The 15402-nt window shown below is 33.6% G+C and overlaps 1 protein-coding gene and 1 pseudogene across 1 annotated transcript; one reads left to right on the top strand and one right to left on the bottom strand.

Annotated features, from left to right (window-relative positions):
- The first annotated feature begins 3225 nt into the window (after window positions 1-3225).
- Window positions 3226-7575, top strand: LOC118041405 (sugar transporter ERD6-like 7; annotated as a pseudogene).
- A 2625-nt stretch (window positions 7576-10200) lies between these two features.
- LOC118041403 (probable indole-3-acetic acid-amido synthetase GH3.6) lies at window positions 10201-12624 on the bottom strand. The gene is made up of 3 exons (XM_035048720.1): window positions 12243-12624; window positions 12020-12127; window positions 10201-11886 (listed from the first exon to the last, which is right to left on the bottom strand). The coding sequence occupies exons 1-3, from the start codon at window positions 12530-12532 to the stop codon at window positions 10545-10547; spliced, it is 1740 nt and encodes a 579-aa protein (XP_034904611.1). The 5' UTR covers window positions 12533-12624; the 3' UTR covers window positions 10201-10544.
- Window positions 12625-15402: the final 2778 nt, after the last annotated feature.

Raw genomic sequence — 15402 nt, forward strand, 5'->3', positions numbered from 1 at the left:
CAATATGGAAAATCAACTCTTAGGGCTTTAACTTCAAATCTGAAGTGTTAATTTCCGAGTATGTATTCAGTATTCTGTTTTCGGTTCCATATTGACGGTTGGTGCAATGATCGGTGCAATCACAAGAAAGGGATACGCAAAGAGATTCTATCATGAATCTATACAGTTCTTTCAAGCTACACTTGTGAGAGATTCGGTTCCTATATATTTTGTCAGTGAACATCCACCTAATAATGCTGTGTCAATGTGGGATGCAGGCGGTGAGAATTTCTAACACCTTCTGTGTAAATCCGTTTACTTTGCTAAGGTTTGTGTCATCATAGTATGTATAACAACTTGGTTTTGGGAAGGACATGACAGTATCTTTTATGCTGTCTTGGTTAATACATCAAGGGCGCTTTGGCATTGGACATTGGAAGATTGGCAACAGGATACGGAATGGGAGCACTATCCTATGTGGCACGTTCTTTCTCTCTTCTAACGCCTAAAACATGTTCTTATAGCTGGTCTCAGTTTCATAATATTTTCCCTTGAATTTTGAGCCAGGAAAAATCACACATTGCTGGCATTTGGAGCTGTTAACTTTCTTGAGTAGTTTAATGATTTGTTGTTCATCGAGTCTTGAGAGGTAAATGTTGATTTTTTTGGGATTAGAGATGCATTCGATCCCTTTGCCATTTCTGTCTAAGCTAGGTCTGTTCAATTTGAGAATTTGAAATTTACTCTCTGATGACGCATGCTGGAGTGCCAGTTTGTAACACGGAACTCTCCTTAGATTTACTTGCAATCATTTCCAGAAAATTAAAAAAATAAAATAAAGAAATCTTCTATGAATAATAATAATAATAATTATAGAATTTATGTGCCCATTTCTTCTTCTCTTTTTTTAATTCAAACCCTAACTTTAATTTCTTCAAGTTTTCGACACCCCCCTCTAAAATCCGGCCACCCAAACCACCAACATCAACACAACCTTCCTCCCTTGGTTTGATTTTTATGTCAAGCTTCATTCCACCATGTAAGAAAACTCATCCATTTTTGTTATAACACTAATTTATATTTAAAGTTAATTTATTCAAAATTTGCTTGTTGGATTTATAGTTTGCATGTATACTTATTTTATAATGATAATTTTTGTATCATTTTATTTTAGGGTTTGTTTGAGATTTGAGAGAAGTAAATTTTATTTGTCATTTAATAAAATTGAATGTGATTTTTATAACTCAAGTGTGTTAAAATTGAAGAAATAATGAATAATTAATTAAATCCCAATTAATCAATTAATGTGTAATTGATAATAATTAGATTATTAATTAATGTTATTAATAATTGATTAATAGAGTAAGATATGAAAACTGATTAATAGTATGTTTCATTCTTGAACTTTTAAAACATTGTTTGTTTTCTCTCGTTAGCAAATGCTTTCATTTCTGCGCCAAAACTTAAGATTTTTTTTAGCTATAGAGAATCTCTCATGGCATGTCACACCATCTTATTCTACTATTAAGGTTTGTTAGGAAGACCATTGCTCGCCTCTTTTATCCACTTTGGAAAATTATTTTCCCAACTAATGTAAGAAATTCTTGTTTCCATGGCTTCAAGCTTAAAAAAGTTGAAAGGAAACCATCAGGTAGTGCCATTACCTACTAGAGCTTGAAATTAAAAGGTTTATTTTTTAAAATAATTTCGTATTCGAGTCCTGTAATTACTAATATAATAATTACTGAAAGCTTATATAATCGTTAACTTTAGAATCTGTATAATTAATTGAGGTACATATAAACTGACCCGAACATTCACGTTAATAATAATAAAAAAAAATTGAAAGGATCATAAAAGTAAAGTTTTTCCTAACTTCACCAGATGTATTCTCTTAATTTAATAAAAAAAATACCTTCTAAGAGCAAACCTTTTTGACTTTCTTGTTAAGTTGAGCATGCAATGTTATTGCCTTTTAGAGTTGGTGCTTTTTAAATAAAATATATGTTAATAATTTTTTTTTTATTTTTTAAAAAATTATTTTTAATATCAGCACATCAAAATAATTTGAAAATACTAAAAATATATTAATTTAAAATTAACAAAAAAATAAAAAAAAAATTCAAATGTTTTTAAAAATATTTTTGAAATACGAAAACAAACAGATGATAATCACTTCTTTAGTGTTCTACATACAATGACCTAGAATAACTAAAAGAAAACCTTAAATGTAAACTTTAAAACTAATTTTAAAACTCCCTTTTGGTTTTTAAAACCTTAAAATCCTTTGAGTTCTGAAAATATATTATAGGATCATCGTGAAAAATGTCGGACGATTATTTTGTCCTTTCTTGCATCTTTGTCTTAGGCACTCCTTTCATCTTCGCTATCTACCAATAACCCTGCACCTGCTTGTCAACCTTCACACCATCAATTCAACGCTTTGTCATTTTTCACATATCTTGTATCTTTTTGGTTGTTGAGTGCCACTTGTGTGACGTGGAATAACCCTGTCTTTATTTAGTTATTATTATTATTATTCCTTTTACAACTTGGGTATTATTTTAGGGTTACATTCACATAAACTTCCAAAATATCAAAACGGGCACTTATTTATTTACAGGCACAGGTTTTTTTTCTCTCCAAAAGCAGATACTGTCAATACAATGGTCAGGTATAGAAAAACGTTTTATGGCTCGACTGTTCCATGCTTGAAGGAGACAGATTTTATAAGCACAGAGCGAATTAGAGCTTAGAATTGATAGTCTTTTATATTCTGCTAAAAACTTTCTGAAAGAACATACCAAGAAGTAGCAAGGCTAGCATGTTGATGTTTTGCTCTTTCAGCGATTGACTCAGCGTTGATACACCTAATCCCTTCCTGTTTCTTACGAAACCAGCTACGTTTTTGCACAGCATAAAGGGCAGATCCCACTACAAAATGTGCATTACGTTGCTAACATAAGAGGAAGCCGTGAGCCATGCTCTATTATTATGATTGTTGAAGTTTGACAGCTCCGAGACCAGAGTGTTTTGGGCTACTTTCGAAAGCAAATATCGTCCACGTTTTGTTGCTCAATAAATATATCTCATTTCGGGCCTTTTTCAATCTGTCTTCTTCGACCACAAAAACATTTCGTCAGACTTCTCTTTAGCCTGTTTTCGTCCATTTTATATATATATATATATATATATATATATATATATATATATATATATATATAGAGAGAGAGAGAGAGAGAGAGAGAGAGAGATAGATAGATAGATAGATAGATAGATAGATAGTAGAAAAGAAAAGGCATGGCCATCAGAGAAAAGATGGAGAATGATCACGATGGTGCGCTCGAAGATGCAAGAGAACCACTCATGCTCCAGAATTCATCTCGCGAAGAAGGATCCGGCTCTCGGTGTAGCAGCAACAATACTGGTATTGCTTGGATGGTTTACCTCAGCACATTTGTTGCCGTTGCTGGTTCTTTTGAAGTTGGATCCTGTGTAAGTGCCGCCTCGTCATTTCCTTTTCAACTCTAAAAACACGTACTATTAGTTAGTGGTTCAAAACCTTGCATTGTTACGACTGCTGACAACAGATGTTTGCTTTTGAATCCAGTCTGGCTATTCATCACCAACTCAAAAAGCTATAAGGGAAGATCTGTCTTTGTCTATAGCAGAGGTGAGTTAATGATTCAAGCAAGGCCTTAGCTTCACTCTTTTCTTTTCTTCTTGAAAAATCGAAGAGATTTTATTGATTGGAAAATGTTAAGCTAACCTTCATACGAGAATGATGCCAGAAGTAACAGATTAAAACTAAGGATCCCAGGAGCAAACCAGAAAATTGTAGACAGCGTAGAATAGGACAAAAAGCATAGTCCAGCACCATGGAACAGCTAGATCAGCATAGGAGGAGCAGAAGCTTATTTAGGCAAACAATTAGGGGCATTAGCAAACAGAAGTCGAACTCAAACATAGAAACTCCTGACCAAATGAAAGCCACATCCAAGAGGCAGCACTAGAAAATAATAACCTATTAACCTTAGTAAAGCATCGGCAAATTAAAGTAGTTAAACAATTGTGCAAGAAAATCCAAATTGACAAAAAATGAATCCATGAGAAGAAACGAAAGAAGCAGCTTAAGGTGGGAAGTGAGGATAGGAGCATAGAAAATCTTGAGAGTAGGCAAAGTACAAAAGGCAGAACTGTAGAAGCGTTGGAGTGATATGATATCACTGCACACAAAGGATCCATAAGAGACTAAGAGGCTGCAAAACTCAGGGAAAAGATGAAGAAGCCAGACCTCCAACAAAAATTTACACGCACCCTAGAAGCAGCAGTTTTCTATTCCAAAAAACAGATAACTTAACGAATATTTTCCTTTTTGAAGACTCGAATTAATACCCCTGACAAAACCAAGCAAGGATAATGACATCGATAAATGCTCAAAATCAGACCCCACAAAATTGATACTTGGAAACATTTGTCAACTCAGACAATTCTTTCTTTTCAGAGGGAATTCTCTGCTGATCCAATAATCAATTCTTCATCTCTGGAATGCTAAATCTTGAGAGGAACTCACTGGATTATGTTGCTGATAGTTTCCTCTCCATAGTTTCCGTTAGCAAAATCAGATCGTGTGTACGACGCAACTTTAAACGTAGGAAATCAACTCTCAGGGTTTTAGCTTCTAAACTGATTTGTTGATTTCTGAGTATGCAATTATGCATATGCAGTATTCCTTGTTTGGTTCCATATTGACAGTTGGTGCAATGATCGGTGCAATCACAAGCGGGCCAATTGCTGATTATATTGGTCGAAAAGGGGTAAGAAAACTGATGATATTATGAATCCCTAATCTTTCAAGATAAACTAGCGAAGGATTCTGCTCTTACATGTTTTTTCCAGAGAACATCCACCTAATAATACTGTGTTCATGTGGGATATAGGCGATGAGATTTTCTAGCACCTTCTGTGCTGCAGGATGGCTTGCCATTTACTTTGCTAAGGTTTGTGTCATCTTAATAAGCATAAAAAAATGATCTTTCCAAATAAATGACAATAAATCTTACCCTGTCTTGGTTCATTATGAAAGGGCGCTCTGGCATTGGACATTGGGAGATTGGCAACGGGATATGGAATGGGAGCGTTGTCCTTCGTGGTACATTTTATTTCCCGTCTAGCATTTGATTAATATAAAACATGTTACTGATGAGCATCATGTCATTATTGATCATGACCAGGTACCTGTTTTTATAGCTGAAATTGCACCCACAAACCTTAGAGGAACATTAACAACTGTGACTCAGGTAACGATTGCACAGAGCGAAATCACGTACACACTATTTTCATAGTTAAATTTGTATTCCCATGTTGTGACCGTCTAACTTGATGGATTCTTTCTGAATAAAAGAACATGAAATAGACAATGCAGATCATCCATAACGACAAATTATACATAAGGATTACTATTCACAACTCGTTACATTATCATATCTTCAGCTTATGGTTGCTACTGGAGTGTCTGTTGCATTCATAATAGGGACACTACTGAGATGGAGGGTTTTGGCTTTGACTGGTATGTTTACTCTGTCCATTTGCATATTCAATCATCAAAAGAAAAATAATGCAACGGATAGTAAGTCAGGGAGCTTACCTCTGAAGTCTTGCAGGACTCATCCCTTGTCTAATTCTGCATGTTGGCCTATTTCTCATTCCAGAGTCTCCCAGATGGCTGGTAAAAAACATAAATATTTATATATAAATGACGAAGAATAACATATGCATGACACACTATCTGATGAATCCAGGCAAAGAGGGGGCGTGAAAATGAGTTTGAAACCACATTACAGAAACTTCGTGGCAGGGCTGCTGATATATCTTACGAGGCAATTGAAATCAAGGTTCCCAGTTTCTAGTCTGCATTAGGATTTCATTGTAAGTGTCTCAAAATTTACAATAAAAAATAAAATAACGAGTACTATGTCAATTGTATGACAGGATTATATAGAAACTCTGGAACGCCTCCCAAAAGCCAAACTGCTAGACCTATTCCAAAGAAGAAACCTGCACTCAGTCCTTGTAAATAGGTTTGCTTTTATGCCAGCTCTATCTTTGAAGTAGCAGGTAAAGAAGACCGAATAACTCAAAGTTTGAACTGGCATGCTGCTCAAAGATTCATGATTAATGTTCTAATTATCTGACTGATATTTCAGGATTTTCTCCGTCTGTTGGAACCATAATCTATGCCATCCTTCAGGTTTCTAACTTCCCAGAATGCTAGTCAAATTAGAAAGAAAGTTTAATTGTCTCAACCCGCTTCGAATTGACTGAAACAATTCCATTTTGCAGGTTGTGTTTGTTGTCCTAAACACAACCATTATAGATAAAGTTGGAAGAAAGCCTCTTTTACTGGTAAAGTTTTGTTCACGTCTCAGTTAGAGCTTCCTCAGACTAACCACCCCTTCACATATTGAAAGCTGTACTTCCTCTGCGTTCTAGGTTTCTGCATCAGGACTGGTCATCGCCTGCCTAATAACAGGCCTTTCATTCTATCTGAAGGTTATAGTCAAACTCCCATTCTCATATACACCTTACAAGTCATAATTCACGATGCTTTCTTTTCCAGATATATAAATATTTAGAGATACCTTGTGTGTAAAACAGGTTCATGAATTAGCACTCAAGTCAGCTCCCATGCTCGCTGTAACCGGCATATTGGTAAGGCTACAAGTTTTCTCAAACGATATCACTGTTAGCTTGGATTGATCTTCCTAAAGAGTAAACACAATTAGCGACAAAAGGCCCCATATATTCCCATGTTAAATCTGACAATCACTCTTCGAGTTTAGCTATATATAGGAACATTTTCGGCAGGAATGGGTCCAATTCCTTGGGTTATAATGTCAGAGGTAATCTAATACTCCATTCAAGATGATAGCTCCGTCTCCATATATATTGGATATATCCCCCCAATATAAACATTATCTTTTTGTTGCAGATATTCCCTTTGAATATCAAAGGAGTTGCTGGAAGCCTAGCAACACTAGTGAACTGGTTCTGTGCATGGGCAGTTTCCTTCACCTTCAACTTCCTCATGTCCTGGAGCTCCTATGGTAAATAAATCTAAAACTTCATTTTATCAGAAGCAATTTAACATTAAACTGTAAAGCAAGATGTGCAAGCCGAAATCTGACTTATCCGAGTCTTGTTTTCAGGTACATTTATTCTTTATGCTGCGATCAATGCGATGACCATAGCGTTTGTGGCATTGCTGGTGCCAGAAACAAAAGGAAGAACCCTGGAACAAATTCAAGCAGCCATACGTTGATCCTAGTAGCTGGAAACAAAGCACACGCTATCTCTAATGATATAACAATCGCTATGTCATTGAAATAAATAAAGAACATCAACAATACATCAAGTAGCTACACCCTGCTTGCTTGCGGAAACTAAAAAATAATAATAGTTTTTTTTTTTTTATTAAGGTGGATGTCCGGGTCAGTTTGTGCGCACCTCGACTAATCCCACGAGCCCTGAAGTTAACGACCATGAAAGCTTCCAGTGACCATCGTATTATAATAATAATAGTTATTTGTTTTTGAAGTTTGATGTGTATTAATTTTGGTTTGAAAAGCTTGTGTTCCATCCAAATGAATGGAGAAGTTTCCTGCTGCCCATTGCAGATGGAATTCCTACAGCACAATACATGATAATCTCTCAAACCACCACATTTTTTTCGAACTTGAGAGAAAGACACTGATGCCAGTTGAGCTCGCAGCCTATCCCTGCATATACTACATGGTTTAGTTGCCAAGCAGCTTATTTATATTATTTAGAGTTTTAAATGGTGCATAAATTAAAAATAAGAGTAACTTGTATTTTATGTTGCATTCTATAAAATAGCTAATTTTTATGAATTAGAGAAAAGAAAAAAAACTTAAACAATTAATCACCAATGACAATCCAACCATGATATATCTACATGCGCCGTTCCATGTGAAAGAGAGCATGATTGTGCATCTAGTTATATGACGGATGGACAGATTTGGCTACCAAAAAATCTCATGCACCTTCTTAATAGCATTGAAATACCTCTAAAGTTGTTATTTGCTTATACTTGAAAATTGAGAAAACTTGATCGTCTTTGTAGAAGAAAGTCAAAGAAACATTTATCCGCTCGTAAAAAAATGAGAAATTGAAAGTAAAACTATTATTACAATCTACAGTGAAATGTCTCTTGATCTACAGTGATTTCCTCACACCATTTAGTTTTTGTTATAATTTGACATAACAATACAATCATGATTTTGAGATTTTTTTAAAATTTATTTTTTTGTATTTTTGAATTGTTTTGATGTACTAATATAAAAAATTATATTTTAAAATAAATATTATTATGATACATTTCCAAACTAAAAACATTTTGAAAAACAATTTCTATCATACTCTCAAACAAACCCTTATAAAATTATTTTAATGTGTCTATTAGTTTTTATGATTCAACATTATTTTTCAAACTCTTTTTTTTAGAATAATATCAAATTGATATTTTTTTTAGATTTTTTCAAAAATTATTTTGATATGTTGACATTATAAATAAATAAAAAAATATGAAAAAAAATATTATTTTAATAAATTTTTAATTGAATTTTTTTTATATATAAAAACACATTGACGGGACTTCGACCACTATTGAGAATAATAGAGAGCTATGGAACTTCAGTTTTCCCTTCTTCCTTGTTCATCTGTTCAGTTGCCTGCCAGAACAACTCTGGTTTTTTTACTAGATTCCTTAAGAATAAAAAATCGTTCCCCCAATGACCATCAAAATGAGAAAAGATTTGCTTACCTACAGGTAGCCATTCTATCTCCTTCATCACCAAAAGAAAGTGCCCGGAGAGTGGAAGAGAGACTGCTGAGTGGAAAACATGCCTCGATCAATTAGATTTGATCCCTCATTTTGCAGAGGGAGTTATTGATAAACCAACACATAGCATGAACTAGAGCAATACAAAATTGAAGTCTATGCAAAAGCTAACTATATCAGCTAAGCCTACATAATGATTAAAGTATACGAAGAGCCCATCTGTGAGAGTAACACAAGCAAAAGGTGGGGGGGGGGGGGGGGACCTGTATTTCTGTGAAAATATAATGTTGTTTTCATACTTTTTAACTTATTTCGAAAGCAGAAATGGAATTTTTAAAGAAGCTTATTTCAGTGGAAATAAGAGCAGAGATGAGCAATTTTACCTTATCATAGCTAAACAAAACATCCATGGCTGGATGCCATTTGACCATTTTAAGTGTCCTTGGAAAAACCGAAACACGCACTCGAATTCATTCCCAGGCATTACTTCCCAAATCCAAACAGTTTTATCCCAACTACACGTCTGAAGGAGCGATCCAGATGCACGCTTTTCACTTCATTTTCATGATCCTGAGAAGTGAAAGATCAGTCCCGGGCATGGCAAGATTTTATCAAACTCAAAAAAGGCAGCAAAAGCCAGCATTTTTTTTAATCAATTGAAACACCTCTAAAGCAGCAACACCTTCGAAATCACCGCCATTAATTTCCCAAATGGCGGTTGTGTCGTCGAAGCTGGGAGTTGCCAACAATTTCCCAGAAGGAGACCAGGCACACGACCGAACAGTTCTAGTGTGTTTCTTCCAGAATCACATAATTAATCATAAAAATCTTCCGACGGGAAAACCAACTAAATTAAACAATTTCCTAGATATCCAGGAACCCGACCCAACAGCTCTAGTATGTGTTTCAATAGGCATTAGGGCCAAACTGGCCACTCGTTTATCTGACTTGCAGCCGAAGGGAGTGGCATGAGTTCCTCGATATTAAATTTTTTAAAAAAAGATAAACAAGGGAAAAAGGAAAAAAGAAAACCTTGCAATGCCAAAGGCGATTGGAAGGAGTCTGCTCCAGATTCGATCAGTCATACCATCGCTACTCAAGCGAAGACTGGAGGAATATTAGAAGTTCCGGTGGCTGGATTCCAAACTAAGCTCCAAACCCTATCGGTGTGCCCTTCAAGTGTTTGAATCTCCTTCAGCTCCATACCGCCATTGTACAAATCCATGCTCAAACGTTCCAAATTTTTTTTTTTTGAAAGAGTAGTCAAATAATTCACGACGGCGTCGTTCAATTCTATTATTCTTATTGCTACTATTTTAATTAAATATATAGAGCTGGTTTGATCCTTGCATGCCCAAGTATAAATCAAATTTCTTTGTTTATTGCACTTTTCAATCTTTGTTTTTTTTTCTGTTTGTGTTTTTTATTACAAGAGGGCAAAACGCCCAGACCCAAAAACCAACAAGAAAGCCTAAAATTACCTGTCCCAGCCTAAACCCTATCCCAAATTTAGCCAGGCCATCTGCACAACAGTTGGCCTCTCTCTATTTTGGATTTTTCACTTTATTGTTTCTGTTTTACGCCACATTGGCATTGCAGCCTCGAAACTTTATTGAGCACACCCAAATTGAAAACATATTTCCATCACAAACAAAAGCCTGAAGCACAAAAGGTTTTGCAACCTCCTGACTTGTTATTTGGTTTCTTATCCATGAAATGAATCCAGGTTTATAGTCAGAACAGCAGATTCTTCCATAAAACCAACAATCTCACGATTCCTAATGATTTTTGGTGGTTTATATTGACCGGCCGGTGCCCCATTCTTGATGGCCATTTGTAATATCCCATCAAAGCTACCAGACCTTACAACAGATACCAACAAAGGGCCTATCTCTCCCCTATCCTTTTGCACCTTGTAAATTTCTCCCAAACCATTCTCAAGAGAGGAGCAGCACCTCTGCAGAGCTTCAACTGATCCCTGCAACTTCTCCTCCTGTAGAAAATCACATCCCTCTCTAAATTCTATGAACACCTTCAACTGCTTTGGACTCAACTCAAAATCTGAGAAACTTGCGAACTCCACAACTTCTGCTGCCATCGAATGCTGAAAACTCTCCATAGCAGACATCAAGTCTTTCTCAGTTATTATCTCGTAACCAGTTTTAGGAGCTCTCATCACGAACTCTACCAGTGGAGATGAATTATGAAAACCAACAACTCTTACAATGTCACCCAAACGGTATCGATACAATCCTCTGTAAGTGGTCACAGCCACCTCATACATCTTCCCTACCTTGACACCTGAAAAATCCACAGTTTCTTCACCAACAACACTGCTCTCATTCAAATCAAAGGGGAGAAATTCAAAATAGGCTGCGGTTGGAAGCATAACAAATCGGGTTGACTCTGGAGGTTGCTGGATATCCAAGTTAATACCCAGGCAACATTCTGATGCAAAATAATCTCCACCTAAAATCATTAGATCCCCCGCATAGTACTTGAGTTTGGAATAATACTGCTTCATGCTTCCAGTTGTAACAGACTTAACATAGCGAACATTAGGCCACAATTTAGACAGAATCCCACCCCAATTGCTTTCTGCACAAATTTCTCGAATTCTCCTCGACAAATCCACTTGAGGTCCACCAAGAAATTCAACAACAGATTCCTTCATTGCCGCTTCAGCAATTTCCAAACTAGGAAACCCACTTTCGAGATCATCACAGAGTTTCTCCCACTTGGATTCCAGCAGTGAAAATGCTCTAATCAAGCCTGCCGCATACGCAGCACGAATCCCATCAATTATATCAAAGCTCCTAAGTGCACAGAGCAGATGGCAATACATTTGTTGCTCAATATTTGTACCAAAAACAACCTCACGAGGACTAATACAAGGAAGAGTTTGAGACCAATTGCTTCTACTCTTATTCCCTTGCAAAGGGTATGTAGAGGCAGCCATAACCTTGAACCCACCTCTTGTAGTTGTAGCATCGTCCGCGTATAGAAACCAAAGGATTTTATTCACTTCAGGTCGTGGTGGAACTAACCTAAATCAATGTATCAATGATTATAACAAAAATAAAACTTTGATTATGCATACCAATATAAAAAACAATTTAAGAATAAGAAATTAACCAAAAAATGCAAAAACATTAATAAAATTAAAAGTAAACGACTTACTTTCGAAAAATCGCAGCGCTGCCTTGATGAGCATTATAAGAGGCAGCTCTTGATAGAGCTGAATCAAAGTAAGGGATCAACTTGGGCTTCATTGTACTAGTGCCAGAGCTACAAAATTAAAATATAAATTATAATCTGATACAAGATAGGTTTTTTCTTCTCCTCGATTTTTTTTTTTTTTTTTTTTTTACTATTGGGCTTAAAGAAGAAATCAAAGCAGTACCTGTAGAAGAAACAAAGGAGAGGATCTGCGGAGAGGAGGGGCTGGTGGTGATCAATGTCTCCATTGGCCAATTGATTGATGAGATGAAAATAGTCATCGTAGGAAGACAAAGGGACCTGGCTTCGAAAAGTAGCGGCATCGACGGGGGCATGACAGGCAGAGAGGTAAGGCTGAAGATAGCCAACGCTAGCTTGGTGTTGGAGGATGGAGTGGAGGGTCTGGAGCTGGTGATGTGCGGCGTTCTTGGTCACGTCCTCAAGGTTCCGATCAAGTTCATCGTATGTCATCATCTCTTACAACACACCAGACCAAGCAACTGTTAAATGGGCAGAGAGACCGGGAGAATTTGTGAAACCAGGTTTGACTACGTTCCTCAGGTTGACCGTTGCATTATACTTAAATGCTAATTTTACATTATATTTTGGATAAAGTGTGCAATTAAAACCTAAAATATAATTAAATGCTAAAATATCAACGGATAAAAAAATTTCAGTAAAGTAACATAATTTGAAAATATTACAATTCAAAAACATATTTTGAGACTGATGTAAGAGGATTTTTGTTTTAAAAAAAATCTTAATTATTATTATGTTTTATTTAGACTTTAGAGTATATTTGGAAACGCAGTGCAAACCGTGTTTCCTTGAATTTTAAAAAGAAAATTTGTTAAATTTTTTTTATATATATATTTTCAGATTGTTTTGATATGCTAATATCAAAAATAATTTTTAAAATAAAAAAAATATTATATAAAGTATTTTTAAGTGAAAATTACTTTGAACTATAACTAATACCACAATTCCAAACTCACCGTAGTTTAAGAGAATATTTTCTTTTTTATGATTTTATTTTTTCCTATTTTGTTTAGGAAATCAAATATTGAGATTGATGATTTTATTTTTTATAGTTTTTTAGGATTTTTATTACTTTTTTGTTTTGTTTTTTGGTTTCCTAATTTATCTAAGATGGTTTTGGGTTTATTTAAAGAGTTGTAAACCTCTCAAATAATAAAATCATAATAAAGTTTTATCTTCAATAATAAAAATACAAATTAGAATTATTGTGTCCTACCATTTTCTGGCCATTAAGTTGTTTTCTTTTGTTATTATTATATTGCTTGTGCTTTCCTTCGCATCAAATTTTTTTAAAATATATTGATAAAAATAATATTTTGGATTGATTAGAATTAACTTAGGTTAACTCTATAACCTAGGTCATGTATATAATTGAGCTTAATAATTTAATTTTTAAAATTTATTTTTAAATTTTATTATACAATAATAAAAATAGACATTCACAAACAAAAAAAGATGAAGAGAATTATTGAAGTGTAAAGTGTTTTTGAATCAAAATTATCTTTTTTGATTCGTGATTTTTTTTTTTTAATTTACAACATGGTTCATTGAATGATCAGAAAAGGCAATCAGTTAAAAAAAAAAAAAGAATGATTTGAACTAAAAAGAAATAAAAAGCATCTATCTTTGGTAAAAAAAATATATAATTTTCTTTTTATGCTATTTGTTTCTTTATCTTTACAAAAAAAAAAATGTTTTTGATGAGGGACATTGTTTTTAAAGTAAAAAAATTTATTACGATCTTCAAAGCAAGTTTTAATTAAAATTTTAAAAGTAATAGATCAATCATTTTTATGCACGTATATGAAAAAACAAATGAGAATAATAAATTTGAGAAAATTATATAAAAAAATCTATAGTAAAAATAAAATAAAAAAGATATTTTATTTTTATTTAATAATAATGAGAAAATTATCTCTAAAAGTTTGTACTTGAGGTTAATTATAATTATTTATAAAAGAAATGATTATCATTATAAAATGCTCTAATCTTTTTTAAAAAACAATGACATTTAATTTATTATCAACATAGTTTTTTAATAAATAGTAGTGACAATAAAAATATTGTTTTTTTAAATATTTAAATTTGAAATAAGAAGAAAAAACGTATCTCTTAAATATAAAGTATATTTCCTTATTAATGCATATATTTATTGTTTCAACAAAAACATGTTTTTTTAATTGAAAGCATTGTTTCTTAAATAAAAAAAACTTATCATGATCTTAAAAGCAAATTTTTATAAAAAATTATTAAATAATTCCTCAATGTTATGTGATTAAGGAAAAAATAATTAATTTGATAAAACCATATCAAAATTTAACAATAATTTAAATAGCATGCTAGGTATCGTTTTTAGAGCATATTTCAATGCAAAATCAAAATAAAAAATAAAAAATATAAAATATAAAAAACCCAAATGTCTAGGCCTAGAAAATTAGGCCTGAGCATATAGCACAACACGGAAAAGCTTGGCATGCACGAGCATGCAAGGCTAGACATGCTCATATACTTTCCTTTATTTTTATTTTGTTTAATGGTTTTACAACATTTCATCAATGCTTTATATATATATATATAATTAGACGATATATCATTTATAGTGGTAGAGAACAATCTACTGATTCAAATTTTCAGCATAAAAGAGGTGGCTGAAAGGTCGAGTTTAAGGTTTTCTGAATCTAAAAAAATATTTTTCATCCTATTTCATCTAAAACACACAAAATAAACACACTAAAAAGCTTGATAAATCAATTTCTACCCTCCAACACGCTTAAATAAGTTGAAAGACATTAAAAATAGTTAAAAAAGGTTTTTCTTAACCTCAATTTACTTTTTTTAATGAGATAAAAGCTCAAAAACATCTTAATGACATTTCACTCGTCAGATGAGTACATCAACACAAAATTAATTTTTTTTATCACTAAAAATATGGCCCACCAAGCAAAAGAAAGTCTTCTTTAATCTTGATTTATCTTTTTTAGTGAAATGAAAGCTCAAAAACATCTTCATAGCACTTCACTAGTTAAGAGGAGCCCATCAACACTAAAATTGGTTTTTTTGTTACTAAATATGGCTAACCGAACACTTTCTTCCCCTTTTTATTTTCAATTATCTTCTTCTCTCCTTCTAAATCCTAGGGAATGAAATTCAAAATAAGTTAAATTTATAATATTAAAGTTAAACCCTCAAAATACAAGGACTGCATTTTTTTTTTAAATAGAAAATCAGGAACCAAAGTGAATTTTTTTGCACCCCTATAAAATAATAATATAAAAAAAGAGGGATAGCTCTTTTTTATATATGTT

This window comes from Populus alba, chromosome 14, assembly GCF_005239225.2.
Source record: "Populus alba chromosome 14, ASM523922v2, whole genome shotgun sequence".
NCBI classification, from domain to species: domain Eukaryota; kingdom Viridiplantae; phylum Streptophyta; class Magnoliopsida; order Malpighiales; family Salicaceae; genus Populus; species Populus alba.

Bases quoted from the DNA above. Each gene is read 5' to 3' on its own strand.
- LOC118041403 (XM_035048720.1), bottom strand. From the start codon at position 12,532: ATGATGACATACGATGAACTTGATCGGAACCTTGAGGACGTGACCAAG. The intron at 12,128-12,242 runs GTACTGCTTTGA...TTAATTTTGTAG, and splicing joins CTCCTTTGTTTCTTCTACAG to CTCTGGCACTAGTACAATGA. The intron at 11,887-12,019 runs GTAAGTCGTTTA...ACATTGATTTAG, and splicing joins AGCGCTGCGATTTTTCGAAA to GTTAGTTCCACCACGACCTG.